Below are 17384 nucleotides of genomic sequence, written 5' to 3'. Positions count from 1 at the left end.
AGTTGAAGCTAAACTAAACCATGTATTGTCTAATCTGTAACATGGGTCTGAACACAGCCTTTGAGTTGGTCTAGCTAGTGTGGTGGTTTCAAAGCAGCCTGAGCTGGTCAAACTGCTCGGTGCAGCAGTTTTATCCACTTCCTTCCATACCTAAGCTGGCAGGAAACTAACTGAACCATAAAACATGAGCAGTTTTCTACTAGCTCAGTGTGCTGAAACAGCTTGGTGGGCTGCCAGAAGTGGTGTAAGAGGGAAGGCAGGAATACACCAGTTGGGTGCAGGAAGTGTGGAGCTTTGTTAGCAAGCATTTAGACAGGGCCAGGCTGGAATGAGAGCAGAGCTGAAAGCCATCACTGCCACTTCTTTCTTTATATTGTGATGGCTAAAGTGAGTCTGTAGCTGGTCAGGGCTATGGAGTCCTACATGTTCAGCTGCATTTCTCTACCCTTCTCCTTTGCTGGCTGTAATGCTTCTGCTGTTGCACAGTCAGCTGTGTCAAGCAGCTGATCTAGCAGAAAATTGATCATTTTTTGTAGTACCAGATTTTGCCTGAATCATGAACTGATCAACCCTCCTGTTACACACGAGTGCCTGTCTCCAAAAAGCTGTGGGGACAGATAGCTGGTAAGGCAGGAAAGAGGAGTAGAGTTACTCTAGCAGTTATAATTTAGATCTGCTTATAAGCTGTGCATGTGCAGCCCTGTTAAAAACAAGGTTTTAAAATACACTGCTCTCTTGATGAGAACAAGAAAGCATGAGGCATTTTAGAACTAGAAGTGGGAAATGAATCCAAAACCAGGAGTCCAAAATCCAAGGAATCCAAAACCAGAAAATGGAGTTAACAGAGGGTTGCTCTTTAGTGAAGGAGAGAGCTGTGGATTACATGATTACATTTTGTCCTTTGTATATCATATATTAACATGTCCAGCAGATACATCTTATTATATTTCTGCTCCAGCCTTATGGACTACTTTTTAACCTTGTTTATTAAATATTTCAAGATGGGGCTTGCAAGGTCTCTGGATAAATGTCTAAGCATTGCCAGGTTGGGGTTTCAGTGCAAGTTCTGTCTTTGCTTGTACTTGTTCTCTTTGGACAGAATAAACTCTCCACTGGATGTTTTCTTCCTGTTTACATGGAAGAATTTTTTTTTTAATCCTCTCTGCTAGTTTAACTTTGCTGCTAACAGTAGCAAGCTGTGGTGGCAGATGGATTTCCATGTAGGTTTTCATGTATTTCAGCTGATACTGGAGCCATTGCCTGTTTAGTGCCCAGTCAAAAGGAGCTCTTTAACTCTCTTCTTGCCATCATCAGTCATACATCTCTTACATTGCTCTTGCACCTCTGCTGGCTCTTAGGACTTGGGTGGAGAGGTTGTTTTCTACCTGAACCAGATTACTGGGGAGTTGAGCAGATGTTGGACATTGCTGGGAGCAGCCTTGCCCCAGCAGGGGCAGCTGAGCTGGTCATTAGATGGTCTTAGCTTGGCATAAAATCATATACTGGGGCCCTCCTGCTTAATGGGGACAATTCTGACATTTATAGGTTTGGGGGTTTTTTCAGGTTTGTGTTAAAGGCTTTGATCTTAGGAGCTCCTCTCAGTGGTAAAATATTCAGATAAAGTGAATATAAATACAGAAATGACTAATTAAATGGAATTCTGAGAATGCATGACACATTTTGTAACAGTTTCATAATAGTACATCTCTATCAGCTTTCTTTGTAGTGATACCAAGTATTTAATCACACAGAGATGAGATTCTTACTCCAGTGTGAAGCTGAGACTCCTGCAGGGAGCAGAAGTGCAGCCCTGGGCTTTTGTCTCTAGAGCAGAGCCCTTGCTATCAGCAGTGCCACCTTAGGAGGGCCTTGGGACACCGAGTCCCCACAGCCAGGCTCCAGCTTATCCTTGCCTTTCAGCCCTTACCTTTCAAGTTGTTGGGAAGTGTTTCTTTTTCTTTATCTCCCCAAGTCCTACAGTGAAGAAACAACCAACAGTGTCTTTTTGTACTTGTGTAAAACTGTAACGTGGCAGGAGTTCATCAGAATTTACACAACCACGGCTGACCTCTGTTATTTATTGCATTAAGTGACTGGACTGGGTTAATTAGATCAGTTGAAGTTTCTGGAATGTAAACAGGGCTTTAGTGGTTGGTTGCAACTGCATCATGTTTCAAAACTCTGGCAGAAAATTAAAATTCCTCAAAGCTGAGTGTAAGTTCTAACAGATTTATCCATGATTTTATCAAGTTTTAAAGATATTTATATTTATTTATATAAGATTATTTATTTGCTAAAGTATTACAGGTAATGGATTTGAAAAACCTTTTAACAACCATTCAGGATAATAAATTTAACTGGGGTGCTTCACAGTTCTGCAATTTGTCTAAATTATTAATTGAAACCTGTTCTATCAAATGGGACAAGTTAGTATTGCTACATTTTCTGTCAGATTTCTTCATTGATTACACTCCATGCCATTTAAAGTATAGGCATTGAGAGATTTTGAGAAGGAGTAAGGAGATGTGACAGTCTAGGTGATTTTTTTTTTTTTTGTTCCTTCTAAAGGTATAGATGCACATTTCTGCAGGGTAATGACAGCTTAAGCAATCTTCAGTCAACTTTCTTTTCTTATACTTCTCTCAGACTGCCTTCTTATAGCTGTTTCTTAAATTCATTGAATTAATTCTTCATGCAAGTGTTTTTAATAAATTTTTGGCTTTTTACATTTTATTGAATTTAATTCTTTGATTTGGTTCACCAAATGTTGGCAGATCTGTTTGTGCCATAATAAAAGGCATGGCATGGCATTGGGAATTAAAGTTTTAGTGACACTTTGTTGAGTGTCTTATGTGGAACAATTGTTTGTGTTTCTAGTTGGAAATGTTATTCAGAATTTTGCATATTTGACCCATTTGCACTGAGATATCAAAAACTGCTTAGATCACAGGAAACTTGTTGTAACTAAGTCTTAGTTTGCTGATGTCTCCTGTGAGGCTAAAATAGTACTTTCACTGAAAAAACACATTGCTGTTTCTGGCTCCTGGAGAACTAAAATGACTGCTAATCTTACCAGCTTTATCACAAATCTTATTGAAAAGATTTTTTAATTTATTTTTTGTTGTTGTTACTGTTTAAACAAATGTGTTTCTTAGTTTCCCTCTTCTCACTTTCTGAAAATTTCCAGAACAGAAGTTGTTTCTCCAAGCAGTAAGAAGCTCATTTTTACAGGATTTATATCTACAATTTAAGAAAATTAGGTACAGAATTTGAATAAGTAATACTCTTCATGAAAGTAAACTTGATGTAGTTAAGATTTTCTTTTTTATTGTCTGCACTTTACTCTGAAAAGCAAAACTTTTCTTCCCATCCACACAATCTCAAAGAAGGATAGTTCTTCACTCACAGTAACTGATTTTATCCTGCAATTTCCACACTTTCTGGGAAGGCTTTTGCCTATCTTGTTTGTGAGGTTGAATTAGAAAATCATGGTCTACTGGAAATCTGATTTACTCAGGCTTTTCTCATTTACCTTGCTATCCATTGCATTGAGGATGGGAGGCTAAGGCAATATATCCTGGTCTAAGCCAGCCCTGCCACACCAGCATCCCTCCTTCACTGCCACATTTCCATCCCTTTCCCTTATACTGGCACGTCCAACTCTGGGAATTGTTCCTCTGCTGATTTAACTGAAATGAAATTTTAGGGTTGTTGTTGATTTAGGCCATATCAGTTTTCCATACCATCTTGCTTCCTGGGTGAACAAACCACAGTGCTGAAGAAAAAAAAAAGGAAACAAATTTTATTTGTGGAAGGGTGCACAAATTTTATTTGTGGAAGGGTGCTGTGAAACCATGACTTAGGTGTAGGTTTCAGCTCTCATTAAGGCTTTATTGGGAGAGAAAAGAATCCAAATATAAGGGGTGTCTAGAAATACATATGTAGACATGATTTCACCATTGTTTTAGTCTGGAATTGCCTTGATTGCATTTAACTTAAGTTTTTAAATTGAAAAAATAACAAAAAAAACGAAGTATGGAAAGAAGGGCATAAGGGGGTGTCACTGTCAGTCTGTGGTATTGAGCAGTTTGTGCTGTGCTCTTACAGTAAGGCATCTTGATGGTGTTTTCAAGAAGAGTTACATTTAAATATCACAGGAGAAGCAAAGAAAACAACATCCTACTGTTACAGGTTTTCTGAGCTGGCACCTGCTTCTGTTGAGAAAAGTGAGACTTCTCAGTTGTCAGAGATCCCTGCTATGGAGTGTTTACAGTGCAGCACTTTGCAACACACAGAGTATAAAAATATTTGGTTGTGGTCTGTGTTCCATATGCTGCAGCAAGATAAGATCTCTGACATAAATAATACACTTTTGTTTGTTTTTAGAATTTTTTTAAGCTAAACTATAGTAAGTTGTTACTGTAGTTATCTGCTTACAAAGTGCATTGCCATCACATGAAGTTGGACTTACAAAGCAGTCATAAAGTGTGAAATGAAATTGCTTTAGGGTTTAAGTATGCTTTAGTCTATCCCCTGGGAGCAGTGGTTACTAATCCTTTAGTCACATGATGGCATACAGAAACAGAGATTTAAGCTTCAGGTGAAGCTCAGGTTAGCTCCTTGCTCCCCAGTGAAGGATTTGTAAGAGCACTCAGAGGTGCTTATTGTCAACCTTGCCAACATCACAGACCAATTAATACTAACCTAGTGATGTAAAACCAGGGAACTTTTAATGAGAATTTCAAAAGTTATTTCAGGTGTCTATTTTTTCACTTGAGTGGAAGCACATTTTTAAAGTGGTGCTAAGAAAGCAAAATTACACAAAAAAAATCAAGAAATAAGCAGACTAAGGTTGCTTGGCAAAATTAATATTTTTAGTACAATTGGTTTATCAGTGAGAAGTTTGGATGAGGGTGACATGCTCAGGGTATGAGGGAGTTCAGTAGGAGGAGGGAAATTGCACAATCACAAACCAAGTGGTGACCAGCTGGATGGTGAGATCCTTCCTAAGGTGAGACCATTCTTGCTCGTTAAACACTTTTTGAAAAATATTTACTTATCATAGAAGAGATCACAGAAATTCTGGCTGTTCCCTTGTGGAGCAGAAACTTGAATCCACCCCTTAAGCAACTGATATAGTCACCAAATTATTGCACAGCTTAAATCTGGTCTCTTTTGTTTTTTCCCCCAGATTTGTTTCACTTTTTTCAAGTTACCCTACACTAGGGAAATGATTCAAAATTAAAAATTAACTTTCCTCCTTACAGATTGTTTTAACAGGGATCAGTCTCTTGATCTGGCTCACAACTCAGGAACTCTGCTCACAAAGCTGGGAGAGCCAGGGAGGGAGAAACAGCAGTTTGTGCTAAATCGGGTATTCCCACTGAAAGAAATTCACACAAAATGCAATTTTTTATCATAATTAGAATTGAAAACCATAGCTCAAACAATTTAAGAAGATGCTACCATTCTTTCATTACTTGAACTGAATTAAAAGATTGTTCATATTATCAGATCCCTCAGTTTGGCAAATTGGCAACATACTGTGGTAGTTAAAGCCACTGGCCTATTCCACTAGCACAAGTAAATCTGAAAAAATATGCCTGTGCATTGCTGTTTTCCTGCCTTATTCCTTAATTTTTCCAGTTACATTGCCTCAAGAAAATCTCTGTGCATTTGAATAACTTGCCAGCTGAAAAAAAAAAAAGGAAGTGTATTTCAGGTCAGTTTTTGTATGTTGCCTGTGAGTCACCACTAGTTGATTTGAAAATCCCCAGTATACTCAGGCTTCTTGAACCAAGGAGGAAAATTACATCACTTTAAGTAGTTTTTGAAATTACTTAACCAAACATACATGTTTGTGTGACCATTTAATAAGATTATTATTGAATCAGCACCTTTTCTCCTGAATTGTAGCTTGGATTTGGCTGTGACTGAATAGTCATTCAGTTCTGGTTTAGCTAATAACAGTTTAACACTTTCCTAACCCTAAATCAGATAGTTAAGGAAGGAATCAACATTTAAAAGTGAAATGGATCACATGAACGGCAGGAACTTTACTGGTGATTTTCATACTTAGAGATGAGACAATGTGCAGTGTCACAGCTTCTTTGTAAACCTCACACTCTGGAAACTGGTGTGCTCTACTGGTGGCAGTTTTGTGCCTGGGAGTAAGAAATAAAGGCAAAGAGCAGAGAACTCTACTGTCCATTTCTCCTCCTGGTTTAAGGTACAGTCTTGAAATAAAAGCCCAAATGTCTTTAGGGATGGCTTTATTTGCTGGTGAAAAACTTGGGTTTAGAGACCCCTTTGAGGATATTGTTTCTAAATAATAATAAAGAAACAAAGACCTTAATGTGATGGTGGAAAAATGAGAAAAGCCATGGTATGATGCTGTGTTTTGTGGGTCACTCTGAATGCAAACAGCTCCCATGCTGAAAAAGCTCCATTCTACTTTCATGGAAAAAACAGCATTCAGAGCTTGTTTGGTTTCAGGTTTGATCATTTTGATTTCGTTGTGAGCTTTGGTTTAGCTGACACTGATGCAGCAGTTTCTTCCAGGATAGCTGGGTTAACACATCTCTCTTGGGATATGTGAAGCATATCCCAGCCCAAGGAGTTCTTCTGCCACCTTCTGTGCATAATCAGCCAAACTGACAAAGCCTCTGAGTTTGCTGTCAGCAGACTTGTACTGTGTTGGCATTTTTATTGTGTAATTGCTTAAGGAGGGGAGGAAACAGACATTGTATTTTTCACACATAGAGGTGACATAGCAGCTCTTTGTATTGTCAAATCAATCTAAATTTGGGGCTAAATGGAGCAGGAGGCAGATTTGTTTGAATCCAAACACAGCAAGTAACAATAATGGTCTCAGGCACATTGTATTGATTGATTTCAGCCAAGGCATGTCAGCAGATAACTGCTGCTAAATGCTGCCAGTATGTGTAAAAGAGAAGGGTGTGTGGGAAGGGAAAAAAGTCACAGGTTTTAGTGTCAAAGCTCAAAACATGACAGGTTTTTGTTTGTTTATTTAAACCAGTTTACTACATTTTGCCAGCATTTCATAGCTTATGTCAACAGAAGAGTTTCTCTAGGAGCTGACAGTAATATGTCTGCTGTGCCTACAGAATTAGTGGCAGACACTTCTGGAATTGTTGAAATTGTTGAAATTCCAGATGTTGTTAGCCTGGTGTAGCTCTTCTAGGGTAGTAAAACACAGGATGGGCAAACACTCCTACATTTGTTTTCTCTCTTTCAGTTATATGTCCCTCCACCTATATCTTCATGTGTTTTTCATATTTATTTATAGCTTCCCTAAATATGATCTTGACACATGTTAACCATACTTTTGGTCAATCAGAAGTCATCATATAACACTATATTTTCCATAGATTTGTTTAGAAAGTAGCCAAAACCACTGCAGCTTTTAATTTTTTCTGTGCAATTAAATATTAGGGGGATGGTTCAGTTGTTTTTCTTATGATATTGTTGAATTCTGATCCCTGTGGTTCTATGTATAATTTTGTTTTGTTGCATGCATTAAAAGCTTAGGGAAAAATGAACTTGTTGACCTAACTCTGATGAAGTTTCACTTGTATTTTGTCAGAATCATATCACTGTTCTATGACTGTCCTTTGCAACTGATTGTGTACTTGTTTCTTTTGAAAAATAGCAGTTAAGTTCTTTTTAATAGAGCTGAGCATTTTGTATTCTTTAGGGATTATTGAAATTTTGTTCTGAGGGAATGAAGTTGCAAATGCTCTTATTTTAAAAAGATGAAATAAAAATCTTTGAAGAGTGTGAATGACAAACCAAAACCATAACATTGTTGAAGCATTTTTCATCAGTTTGCAGTCTTTACCCACATTGTTTGCATCTGTTACAGATCCTGGCTCTGCTGAACGTGCAGCACAAAAACGGAAATTTCCCAGCCCTCCACATTCCTCCAATGGCCACTCACCTCAAGATGCATCAACAAGTCCTATAAAAAAGAAAAAGAAGCCTGGTCTATTGAACAGTAATAATAAAGAGCAGGTAAGAGAAGCCATGGTTTTATTGTGCTAGAATATGAAATAGAGGATGTAGAGACAGCTGAGCAGGAGCTCAGTCTTCTTCAAGGAAGCTCCATTTTTGTACTCTTAAGGAATGGATATTAATTTTTGAATGCAGTGGGGGTAGAAGTTGGTATTGTAATTTCAATTTGAATGCTCTTTGATTATTGTTTTACATCTGTTGAAAAAGACCACCTGTGTCCTGTTTAGTGATTTCATAAAGGTAATAAGATGTATAACCAATAAATGCAATTTGGAACAGAATTATTGTGAATAATTACAACAATAAATAATAACAATAACAAAACCAACAGTAGCTGTTTTTTTATTAACACCATTAGCAGGAAATGGTCAGTAGTGTGATAACCCAGATTAAGAAAGGTCTCATAATGTCAGTGAAGTTCCTCATCTGCTTGCAGTCCTTTTCTGCTGCCTGTTAGTCAGCTCCACCTTGGTACTCTCTATATTTCCTCCCCTCCCTTAAAGTTTCCAGGCAGTGTACACTCCTACCAAACTAGTTAAATCAGAGCCACACTGACTTTTCAGTCTTTATGCTTATAACCTTATTTTTACTGTCTTCTGAATGCTGAATTGATAGCATTTGTTGTCCTTCTTAGAGCTTGACTCCACAAGACTTGGACAATTTCTGATTCATTGTATGATGCACATGAAAAAATTATATGAATTGTATTGAATAGCAAATATTGTAAAGCATCTGTACCATCTTGGAGTAGATTACATGAAAGTAGTCTTCAGTCTTACTGAAATTACTTCACACCTGATGTACTAATGACACACCTGTGTATTTTTCAAAGTGCATTTCTGTGTCACAGGGTTTTTTGCCAGTGTCATATAAACACAGGATTAAGTTCTGAGTGTTCAAAGCACTTTCTCCTGGCATAGGAGCATCCACATTATCCTGGTACAATTGCATTGGTGAAGAAAGAAAATGAAATTCCTACTCACTGCAGTTGTCCTGGAACAAAAGCTGGCCTTAAAATCAGGCCTTAAAACTCAGTATAAATTGTATTTTATTTCAGGATAACCAGGAGATGTAACTGTGTCATGTGGAGGTGCACTGGGCTCAGTTTGGCATTTGCTGAGCTTCACTGCAGCCTGGGTTTATTCCTTTACATCTTTCATTTTCTGGGCAGATCCTGCCCCTCTGAAATCTGAGCTGTGCAGTGCAGAGATAATTTTGCAAACAGTGGAATTGAATCCTTGGGTATTAATTTCCACTTTTTCTTCCTGCATTTGAAAATATATGTGAAAACGTAGTTGCAGTTGTTGACCTTGATAAATTCCCCTTGGTAAATACTTTTCTGTTTTCCAGGTATCTCAGACCTGTGCAGGATAGAATAAAGTTGTGTATCTAATGAAGAAAACCTATCAGACTTGCTTATTTTGGTGTGCTTATTACAAGTTAGCAAGCAAATATCATCTGTTTAGTTCTGTTTAGCTTTTACAAGCTGCTTTTCATTTAATGTTGTCTTGCATGTCAAATTTGAAGTGGGCATGCCTGAAGATTGTCATGTCTAAATAGGTTCAAACTCTGCTCTCTGTGGTAGCAGGAGCTGCTTTTAAAGGTTCTTTTACTGCTGAGCAGATGTGAGCTGAGCATGCAGGTTCTAGTTTTGCTCTCAGGGTGAGTTTGAGTGTGATGTAGCTGATAGCTGTGGTTCTGATTGACTGATAAATCTGTTTTGAGGTATGACAACCTCCCTGGAAACCTCTAACTTAATATTCTACATTACAAAGTGCTTTATAGTGCTTGACCTTTTCAAGATACCATTACTAAAATTACAGTTGCACGAAGCTTTGTACTACATGTTGTGGGTGCAGTCACAGATCTTCACAATGGTGCTATCAAGTATTTAAAGTGCTGAATATCAGGCAAAGAATTAAGGAATTGTAGAATGTAGTTAAGGTGAAAACCCAGGAACTTCTGACACTTAATTGGACAGTTATAACGTAATTAAGTTGTTAGCTTGTTTTACTACTAGCTTCAATATTAATTTAAACTGAATATAAATAGTGATCTTTTTCTCTCCAAAACAGCACTGCAGTACTGTTGTTTGTTTTCTTCAGTTTCCTTTGTCATTCTACAGGTCTTAATAACTTCAATAATGCCTTTAAAACAAGCTACCACCTAGTTGAGCTTGAACTTTAATAACTGTTAAAATTTTAACTCTTAAAACATATTACTCTGACTAGGACGAGTGAAAAGGTCCCTTGATGCAGTTGAATCATTCATTTTCAGTCTTTTAGTTTTGTCCTTTGGGTCTCTATTGAGTCTCTAAACCCTTTTTTATTTTGTTTCTTAAACTTGTCTTAGGCAAAATAAGATGATAGATGTCTAAATGATAAAAGCATCCTTGAACAGAAACCAAATTCATCTCATTTACCAGCAAAAATTGACTTCTCTTCAGTTTGGATGTTATGATTTCTGTGGAAGTTTCACAGGTTTTATGTTTGTAAAAAGCAGAAACTTTTTTCTCAAAGCAGAATCTTTGAATCTTACAAAGTTAGTGTGGATATACTACTTATATCCACTTCAAAGTCAGAATACATATTAAATTCCTGTGGTAATTTCCTTTATCTGCAGTGGAGGAAGTGCCCCACAGCTGCCTGTCCATGTGTACAAGACTGAGATGGTCTCACAGTTGTGGTGCACTGAGCTGCAAACAAAACATGTTTCTGCACTGGAAATTACAACTTTCCCTTCCTCACTCTGGTTTCTTTGTTTGAATGCTTGTTGTAGTAATTAGTTTGAAATGGACTGAAATCCTTATGCTGTCCCACTTATTCCACAAGATCTCATAGAACCATCCTTCTGAAATTCTTGTCATGTTGTTCTTGTCAATGTGTGTATAGAAAGTACAGAAGTAGCACTTTCCCCATTTCTGTGGTGGGAACAAAGTGTCTCTGGGCTTTATCATCTGTAGAATAGAAAATGAAAACCACCAAAAATTGGCACAAAATCATGTGAAATTTTAGGTGGCACAGTGTTTATGGATAACATCCTTTCTTCACCTAAAACATTGTATAGTGTTAGATAATCTGGGGTTTTTTTTTGAGATACAACATCTTCAGGTGGGTTGTGGCTTCTACCTTGAAGATCCCTTATTCCTGCAGATAATTACATCTCCTTTGTAACTTTAGGTATCTAGAAATACCATGGTTCAAAGAGGCATGTTGGTGCTTTCTGGGGACATTATTTATGCCCTGTGTGACTGATTTTGTTCAGGATGCCTCAAAGGTACAGAACACTTTTGGTTGCCCTCTCCTGTGAGAATCACCATGGCTGTGTGACAGCTCAAGAGTCTCAGAAGTTGCAGATTTGTAAATGGTGTAGGACACATGAAAAATGACCTGAGAATAAAACAAAATGGTTCTTCAGACTACAAGTGCTTGGATAATTACAAGTGAAGTCACAAGCAAGTGGTTTTACATCAAACAAGAAAATCACATTAAATGAGCTGTCTAAAATCTCAAGGCTGCTTCCCTCCTCAGCAAACCACCCCTATAATAAATACCAAACAGAGGATTTGAGTTCCCTTGTCATTAATAAATAAATTTATTTTCTTTTTATTAAAAAATAAAAAGAAAATAAATCGTTTTCCATGTTAGCAGCTCTTCAGAGATGATGTAACAAACTTTGGGTATCTCTGGACCCATTGAAGCCATCCCAGGCTCTTCACTTCTTGTGTTTTGGCGTCAGCTGTGTCATCTTTGAGCTCTCAGGCTCAAGGCAAAGACCAGTTCATGCAAGTTACAAAGTTCATACTGGTTTCTAGTGCAGGCAAACCGGTAGAGATGTGAGTCTCAAATTGTGATATGCATTTAGGTGGTGAATGAAATCTCTCCTTAGTGGAGGTGGCTGCTCAGGATGTGAATTTGCTCCTTTGTCATCCTTCTCTACAGTTTGCCTTATTAATCAAAATCAGCATTGGCTTGCTTTGTGGTACAAAGCTATAATCTGCTGCAAACCAGCACAGATTTGCATGGTGTTCAACTTCTTGTTGCAGCACTAACCTCTTCAGTTTTCCCAGGTTTAGCCACCACTAAATATCTCAGTATTTAGCTTGCACGGCCCCATGAAATTCTGAGTTGAGAGGGCCTAATAGCTTCTATAGCAATACTTCTTTCTTGAAGCTGAAAGTGTTTGCTGGCTCTTGTTGGATTGCATGTCTTGCACTCAATGCCTTCACTTGCCACAAAAAATTTATTTCTGGTCTTGAGTGCAAATTGTCATTCAGCATCTGAATAAGCAGTAAACTTCTTTATGAATGATTTTGTGCAATGACTAAGATACTGTGCTTGCATAAATGTTAATCAAACTCTGTAAATTGCTGTTTGCTTATATATGATGACTATTGCGATGTGAAAAAATGCAAATTTGTTTTGAAACCAAACCTGTTTTTCTTGCCTACATTTCAGTCAGAACTAAGACATGGTCCGTTTTACTATATGAAGCAGCCACTCACCACAGACCCTGTTGATGTTGTACCGCAGGATGGACGGAATGATTTCTATTGCTGGGTTTGTCATCGGGAAGGCCAAGTCCTCTGCTGTGAGCTCTGTCCTCGGGTTTATCATGCTAAGTGTCTGAAACTGACAGCCGAACCAGAGGGGGATTGGTTTTGCCCAGAATGTGAGGTTAGTTTGATATAAGGAGTGGATTTCTTGCTTGGTTTTGAGATTTAAGCAGCTTTTTCTGTGTTCTGAAGTGTTTCTGGTTTATTCCTGTTGCCTCTTGGTCAAGGTACCAGAAAAATTTGTGCAGAAGAGGAGGCATCCACAGCTGTGCTTCACCACTTTTTCTGTGTGTTACCTGCCTTGTGTTTACCTTCTTACCACAAGTCTCCAGCTCTAGAGAAGCACCATTTCAAAGAGTGATCTCTTCATCAGGCACCAATAATTCTGAAATCATTCTGAAGTTTTCACTAGTTTAACTTGTACTTCTTCTTGTGAGCTTATCAGCTTTTCAACAGTGCAGAAAAAAAATGCACTATAGGGTCTACATAAACAAGTGGGTATTTGGTTACTGTGGAAGAATTTAATCATTCCTCTCCAGTGATTTCTGGGGACAGAATACTTAGCATCCAAATATCTGTAATGACAGCAAATTGTTTTATGACATGTTTTCCTCTGATCACTTATTTTATTAGAGCCCAGGTGACCTCACTCTCTCACATTGCTCTGAACTCATATTGTATTTGGCAATTTTATGTATTCACATATTCACTTTGTGTGATCTTGAAGATGCTGGATAATTTTCTGCGCTTTTTCCTTTTTTCTTCTTTTTGATAACATACACAGGCCAAAACCCAGGTAAAACAGGCATCTGAAGTACTTATATTACACTATCAGAAATGTTTTGTTTCTCATAGAACAGCTATTATATTTCATTTGATTGGTAGAATGTGTCAATGGAGAAGTATTTATCTGGAAATGTTTGCTGACAAAGTGTTTCTTTAATCTGAACTTTTAGAAAATCACAGTTGCAGAATGCATAGAAACACAGAGTAAAGCAATGACAATGCTCACCATCGAACAGCTATCATATCTACTGAAGTTTGCACTACAGAAAATGAAACAGCCAGGGGTAAGGACATTTCTGTTCTTTTCTCCTTTAAATACTTGGATCGTGTGTTTGTCATAATCTGGGGTTTGCTTCCTTTAGTGGATGATGAATGTTTTGTTTATCAGATTGTTTGTGGCAGCTTCTGTTCTATCTGCCACCTGTCTAGCACAGACAGATGAGTTTAGGTTGGACAGACTGTTCTGGAGTGCATTTAAACTGTATTTTTTTGATGTAACCTCTGGATGTATTTTCAGTAGGTGTAATGAAAGTACAATGGTTTTCCAGTGGAGGGTGGTGGTTTCTTACTCTCTAAAAGTGGACAATGCTGTATCAGACATAAAAGGGGAATGTGGAGACATGATCTTTTCCCAATATATTTATATGGACAGCCCAAGGCACTGACACTGTTGCATTATTGATTATATGTGTTGAAAACATAGCTTCTATCTGTTACTAGCAAGTGTTCTTACCACAGAAGTTGGTTGTATCACGTACTTTTAAAATGCTGAAGAAATTCCTTCAGTGTGTCTAAAATATGTGCCATTGTGTGTTGGAAATCACAACAGCATTTTTAAAAATCCTTCAGTTTTTGTGATTTTTGCAATTCATCATGTCCATCATATGAAAAATCAACTAAATGAAACCCTTTAGTTCCTGTTGTTCTACTATTAATTTATTACCTCACAACTTATAATTACCTTTGAAGAATTTTGTCAGATAGCACAGAGAATGAGTGTTGTGTCATTGATGAAACTGTTCAGTATTAGTAACCAGTGTGGTTATTTTTTCCCCTAACAGACAGAGCCATTTCAAAAGCCAGTTTCACTGGATCAACACCCAGATTATGCAGAATATATCTTTCATCCAATGGACCTTTGTACATTAGAGAAGGTTTGTATGAAGCTAGCTGAGGAAAGTCCTTGAGTTTGATTGCTATCTGTAACATTTCTAAAATGTTTCATAGTGGGGGAGAGAGGTTTTTGAAATTATTTTGATGGATGGGGTGGTTTCTTGGTTATTATGAAAATGAAAATTTGCAGCTTAAAACCAATCATATGTTAACTGAACTTCTCTGTTCTGTCTGAGCCGGTATCAAATGCTTGGGAAAAAATAGTGTGAAAAAGACAAGCTTACACTGCTGACTTCCTTCTGTTAAATTCATCTGATTCCATGAATGATCTCCAGGAGGGACTTCTTAAAGCAGGATTTTCATTTGATCATTATGTTGCATTATGTTTCATTTGATCATTATGGATCATTGGTTCATTAATTAGGGACCATTTGATGTATATCCAGGGGTCATTCCTGACTCATTTTACTGATTAGTCAACAAACACTGTAATCTCCACTGCACCTGAGGTGTAGAAAAAAAAAAACAGTCAAGAGGTGGATAATGGAACTTTCATTCTCAATTCAATAGTAATTTGAAAGTACATATAATGAAGAAATTCTCCATTGCTTAATGAAGAGTGAAGCCTTGCAGAGCTTTGTTCTGTCAGGACCTGGTGAAGAGACAACTTTTCATTCTCTGTGTCCTTACAGAGGAGGCTGATGCCTTTATGGTATAAAGAATGGTAACAAAACCACAAGACTAATTTTATTTAATCAAATTGCTTTACCCATTAGGTAGACTGTAATATCAAACATATTGTCTAATGTACTGTGACCAGTATTTTTTCTATGTCTTGTAAAAATTAAAACTGCTGTGGAGTGATGATAAATCAGTAGAAGAAACCACAGACTTTTCTGCAGAAACATTGTGTTCCTAACACTGTTAGGAAACATGATTTTTTGGAAATGTTTGAGATGTTGATCTAAATAATTCACTATTTAGATTTAATTTAGACAGTTCATACATTTTCAGGGCAGTCAAAAGGCACCTTGAATTTGAGAGATTCTTAAGCATTTAGAATCATAATTCTGCAGTAAATAAATATCATGGAATCACAGACTGGTTTGGGTTGGAAGAACCTTTAAAGCTCATCTCCTTCCAGTCCCCTGCTGTGGACAAGGACACCTTCCACAGGACCAGATTGCCCAGAGCTCTGTCCAGCCTGGCCTTGATCACCTCCAGGGGTCAGTTTCATTTATTGTATGACTGACAGAACACAGCATTCTGGAAGAAGCTGTCACTTTTTTTACTGATTTCTATTTCCTGATACATTCTTAATTTCTTCTTTCCAGAATGTTAAAAAGAAAATGTACGGTTGCACTGAAGCATTTTTGGCTGATGCCAAATGGATTTTGCACAACTGCATTATTTACAATGGGGGTAGGTATTAATGTGTACTTACATCCTTAGATATGAAACCTTGCCATAGTTAAAGTCATGGAGCAATTTGTAGACTTCTACACTGAAATGTAATGACCATAGTGCCTAAAAACAACAATTTTTTTTTTTTAGCAAGTGGAATAAATAAAACTATAGGGCCAGATGCAACCTGTGCTGTCACTTACTCATTCCACCTTAGAGAAAAGATTTCAAATAAGGTAAAATCATGGAATGGTTTGGGTTTATAGGATCAGTGAATGGTTTGGGTCTTAAATGATCTGATCCAATCTGCCTCATCTAGTTCCAACCCCCAAATTGCTTTAATGTTTTGCATCATACAGCACTTAATTGAGACATAATTGAGAAGATCATACAGCAAAATCCCTCATTGAAAGAGTGTGTCAGTGGTGGGAAGGATACAACAGGCCACAAAAAGGAGCATTTAATGATTATTAAATGTTACATTGAGAAAAAAGTGCTGATGTTCTGCTTTTGCAAGCATGTAGTTCATGCATATGTTTTTACATAGTTTTTTTAGATATTCTCTTTTGTTTTTACAGATGACTTTTATATCTGAAAACTGTTGATTTTATCATGGTTCTGCTATAACAATTTTCTTGGTTTAAAGCATTTTATTGTTTCCTCAGGAAATCACAAATTGACACAAACAGCAAAAGTCATCATCAAAATCTGTGAGCATGAGGTATGAATGCCCCAATTAAATTAATTGTTCTGTGTGTTTAGTGTTCCATGTCATGTATTTGTGAGTGACTTAATACATATTTTCCAAGATGTGTATTGCAGATTTATAATTTTTGTAGGTTTCCTTACGTTGAGGTATGCATATCCATGGCCTACAGAATGGCATTTGGTAAAAGCATTGCCAATATGTCTTCCACTAGGATATGCACTATTTATAATTAAGCCTTGTGGGGAGGAGAGGGAAGAGGAGAAAGTGGATATATGGATTCTGGTCAAAGGCACCTGTCTTGTTAATGAGTATTGGGAGCTGATGCATAGATGTACTTTTTGTGGTTCTTTTACTGTAGCAATATAATTTTCCTCTAAATAAATGCAAATGACCATCTTTTGGACTCTGTTTAATGTCTCCAATAACTTTGCTTTTTCTTTCCAGATGAATGAAATTGAAGTATGTCCGGAATGTTATTTAGCTGCTTGCCAAAAACGCGAGAATTGGTTTTGTGAGCCTTGTGTAAGTTGAGAATTGTGGTAGTCTAGCTACTACATTAAACTAGCAGTTCTCATTTGACTGTTATCCCCTCTTTGTTTTAAACCTGTGGTGGTTCCTGAGTCAAGGAAAGCTGCTGTAGTTTACCAAGCAGCTTGTGCTGGGATGCCATCCTTGTGGAGTCTCAAATTGCTTAGCTGTAAGATTGCAGGTTTTCACAAAAGGATTGATCCAGTCAGAAATAATTGTAATGGTTGTCAGCAACCAGTTCACAAGTTCTCTGTC

The 17384-nt window shown here is 37.4% G+C and overlaps 1 protein-coding gene across 8 annotated transcripts in view; it reads left to right on the top strand.

The window, feature by feature from the left end:
* ZMYND8 (zinc finger MYND-type containing 8) overlaps positions 1-17384 on the top strand; it is a 49031-nt gene that overhangs the window by 12829 nt on the left and 18818 nt on the right. For 6 of the 8 annotated variants that reach the window (XM_071446883.1, XM_071446876.1, XM_071446875.1 and 3 more), the window contains exons 3-9: positions 7886-8034; positions 12492-12710; positions 13546-13659; positions 14437-14529; positions 15823-15910; positions 16558-16613; positions 17046-17123. In XM_071446883.1, the coding sequence (XP_071302984.1) occupies positions 7886-8034; positions 12492-12710; positions 13546-13659; positions 14437-14529; positions 15823-15910; positions 16558-16613; positions 17046-17123 (797 nt within the window). The remainder of the gene's footprint in view (positions 1-7885; positions 8035-12491; positions 12711-13545; positions 13660-14436; positions 14530-15822; positions 15911-16557; positions 16614-17045; positions 17124-17384) is intronic. The other 2 variants (XM_071446882.1, XM_071446877.1) reach the window with 1 other exon arrangement.

The sequence above is a fragment of the Agelaius tricolor genome, unplaced genomic scaffold (assembly GCF_023055355.1).
Source record: "Agelaius tricolor isolate 1412-34295 unplaced genomic scaffold, bAgeTri1.0.p SCAF_23, whole genome shotgun sequence".
Taxonomy (NCBI): domain Eukaryota; kingdom Metazoa; phylum Chordata; class Aves; order Passeriformes; family Icteridae; genus Agelaius; species Agelaius tricolor.
This window is presented reverse-complemented; position numbering and strand designations above follow the sequence as displayed.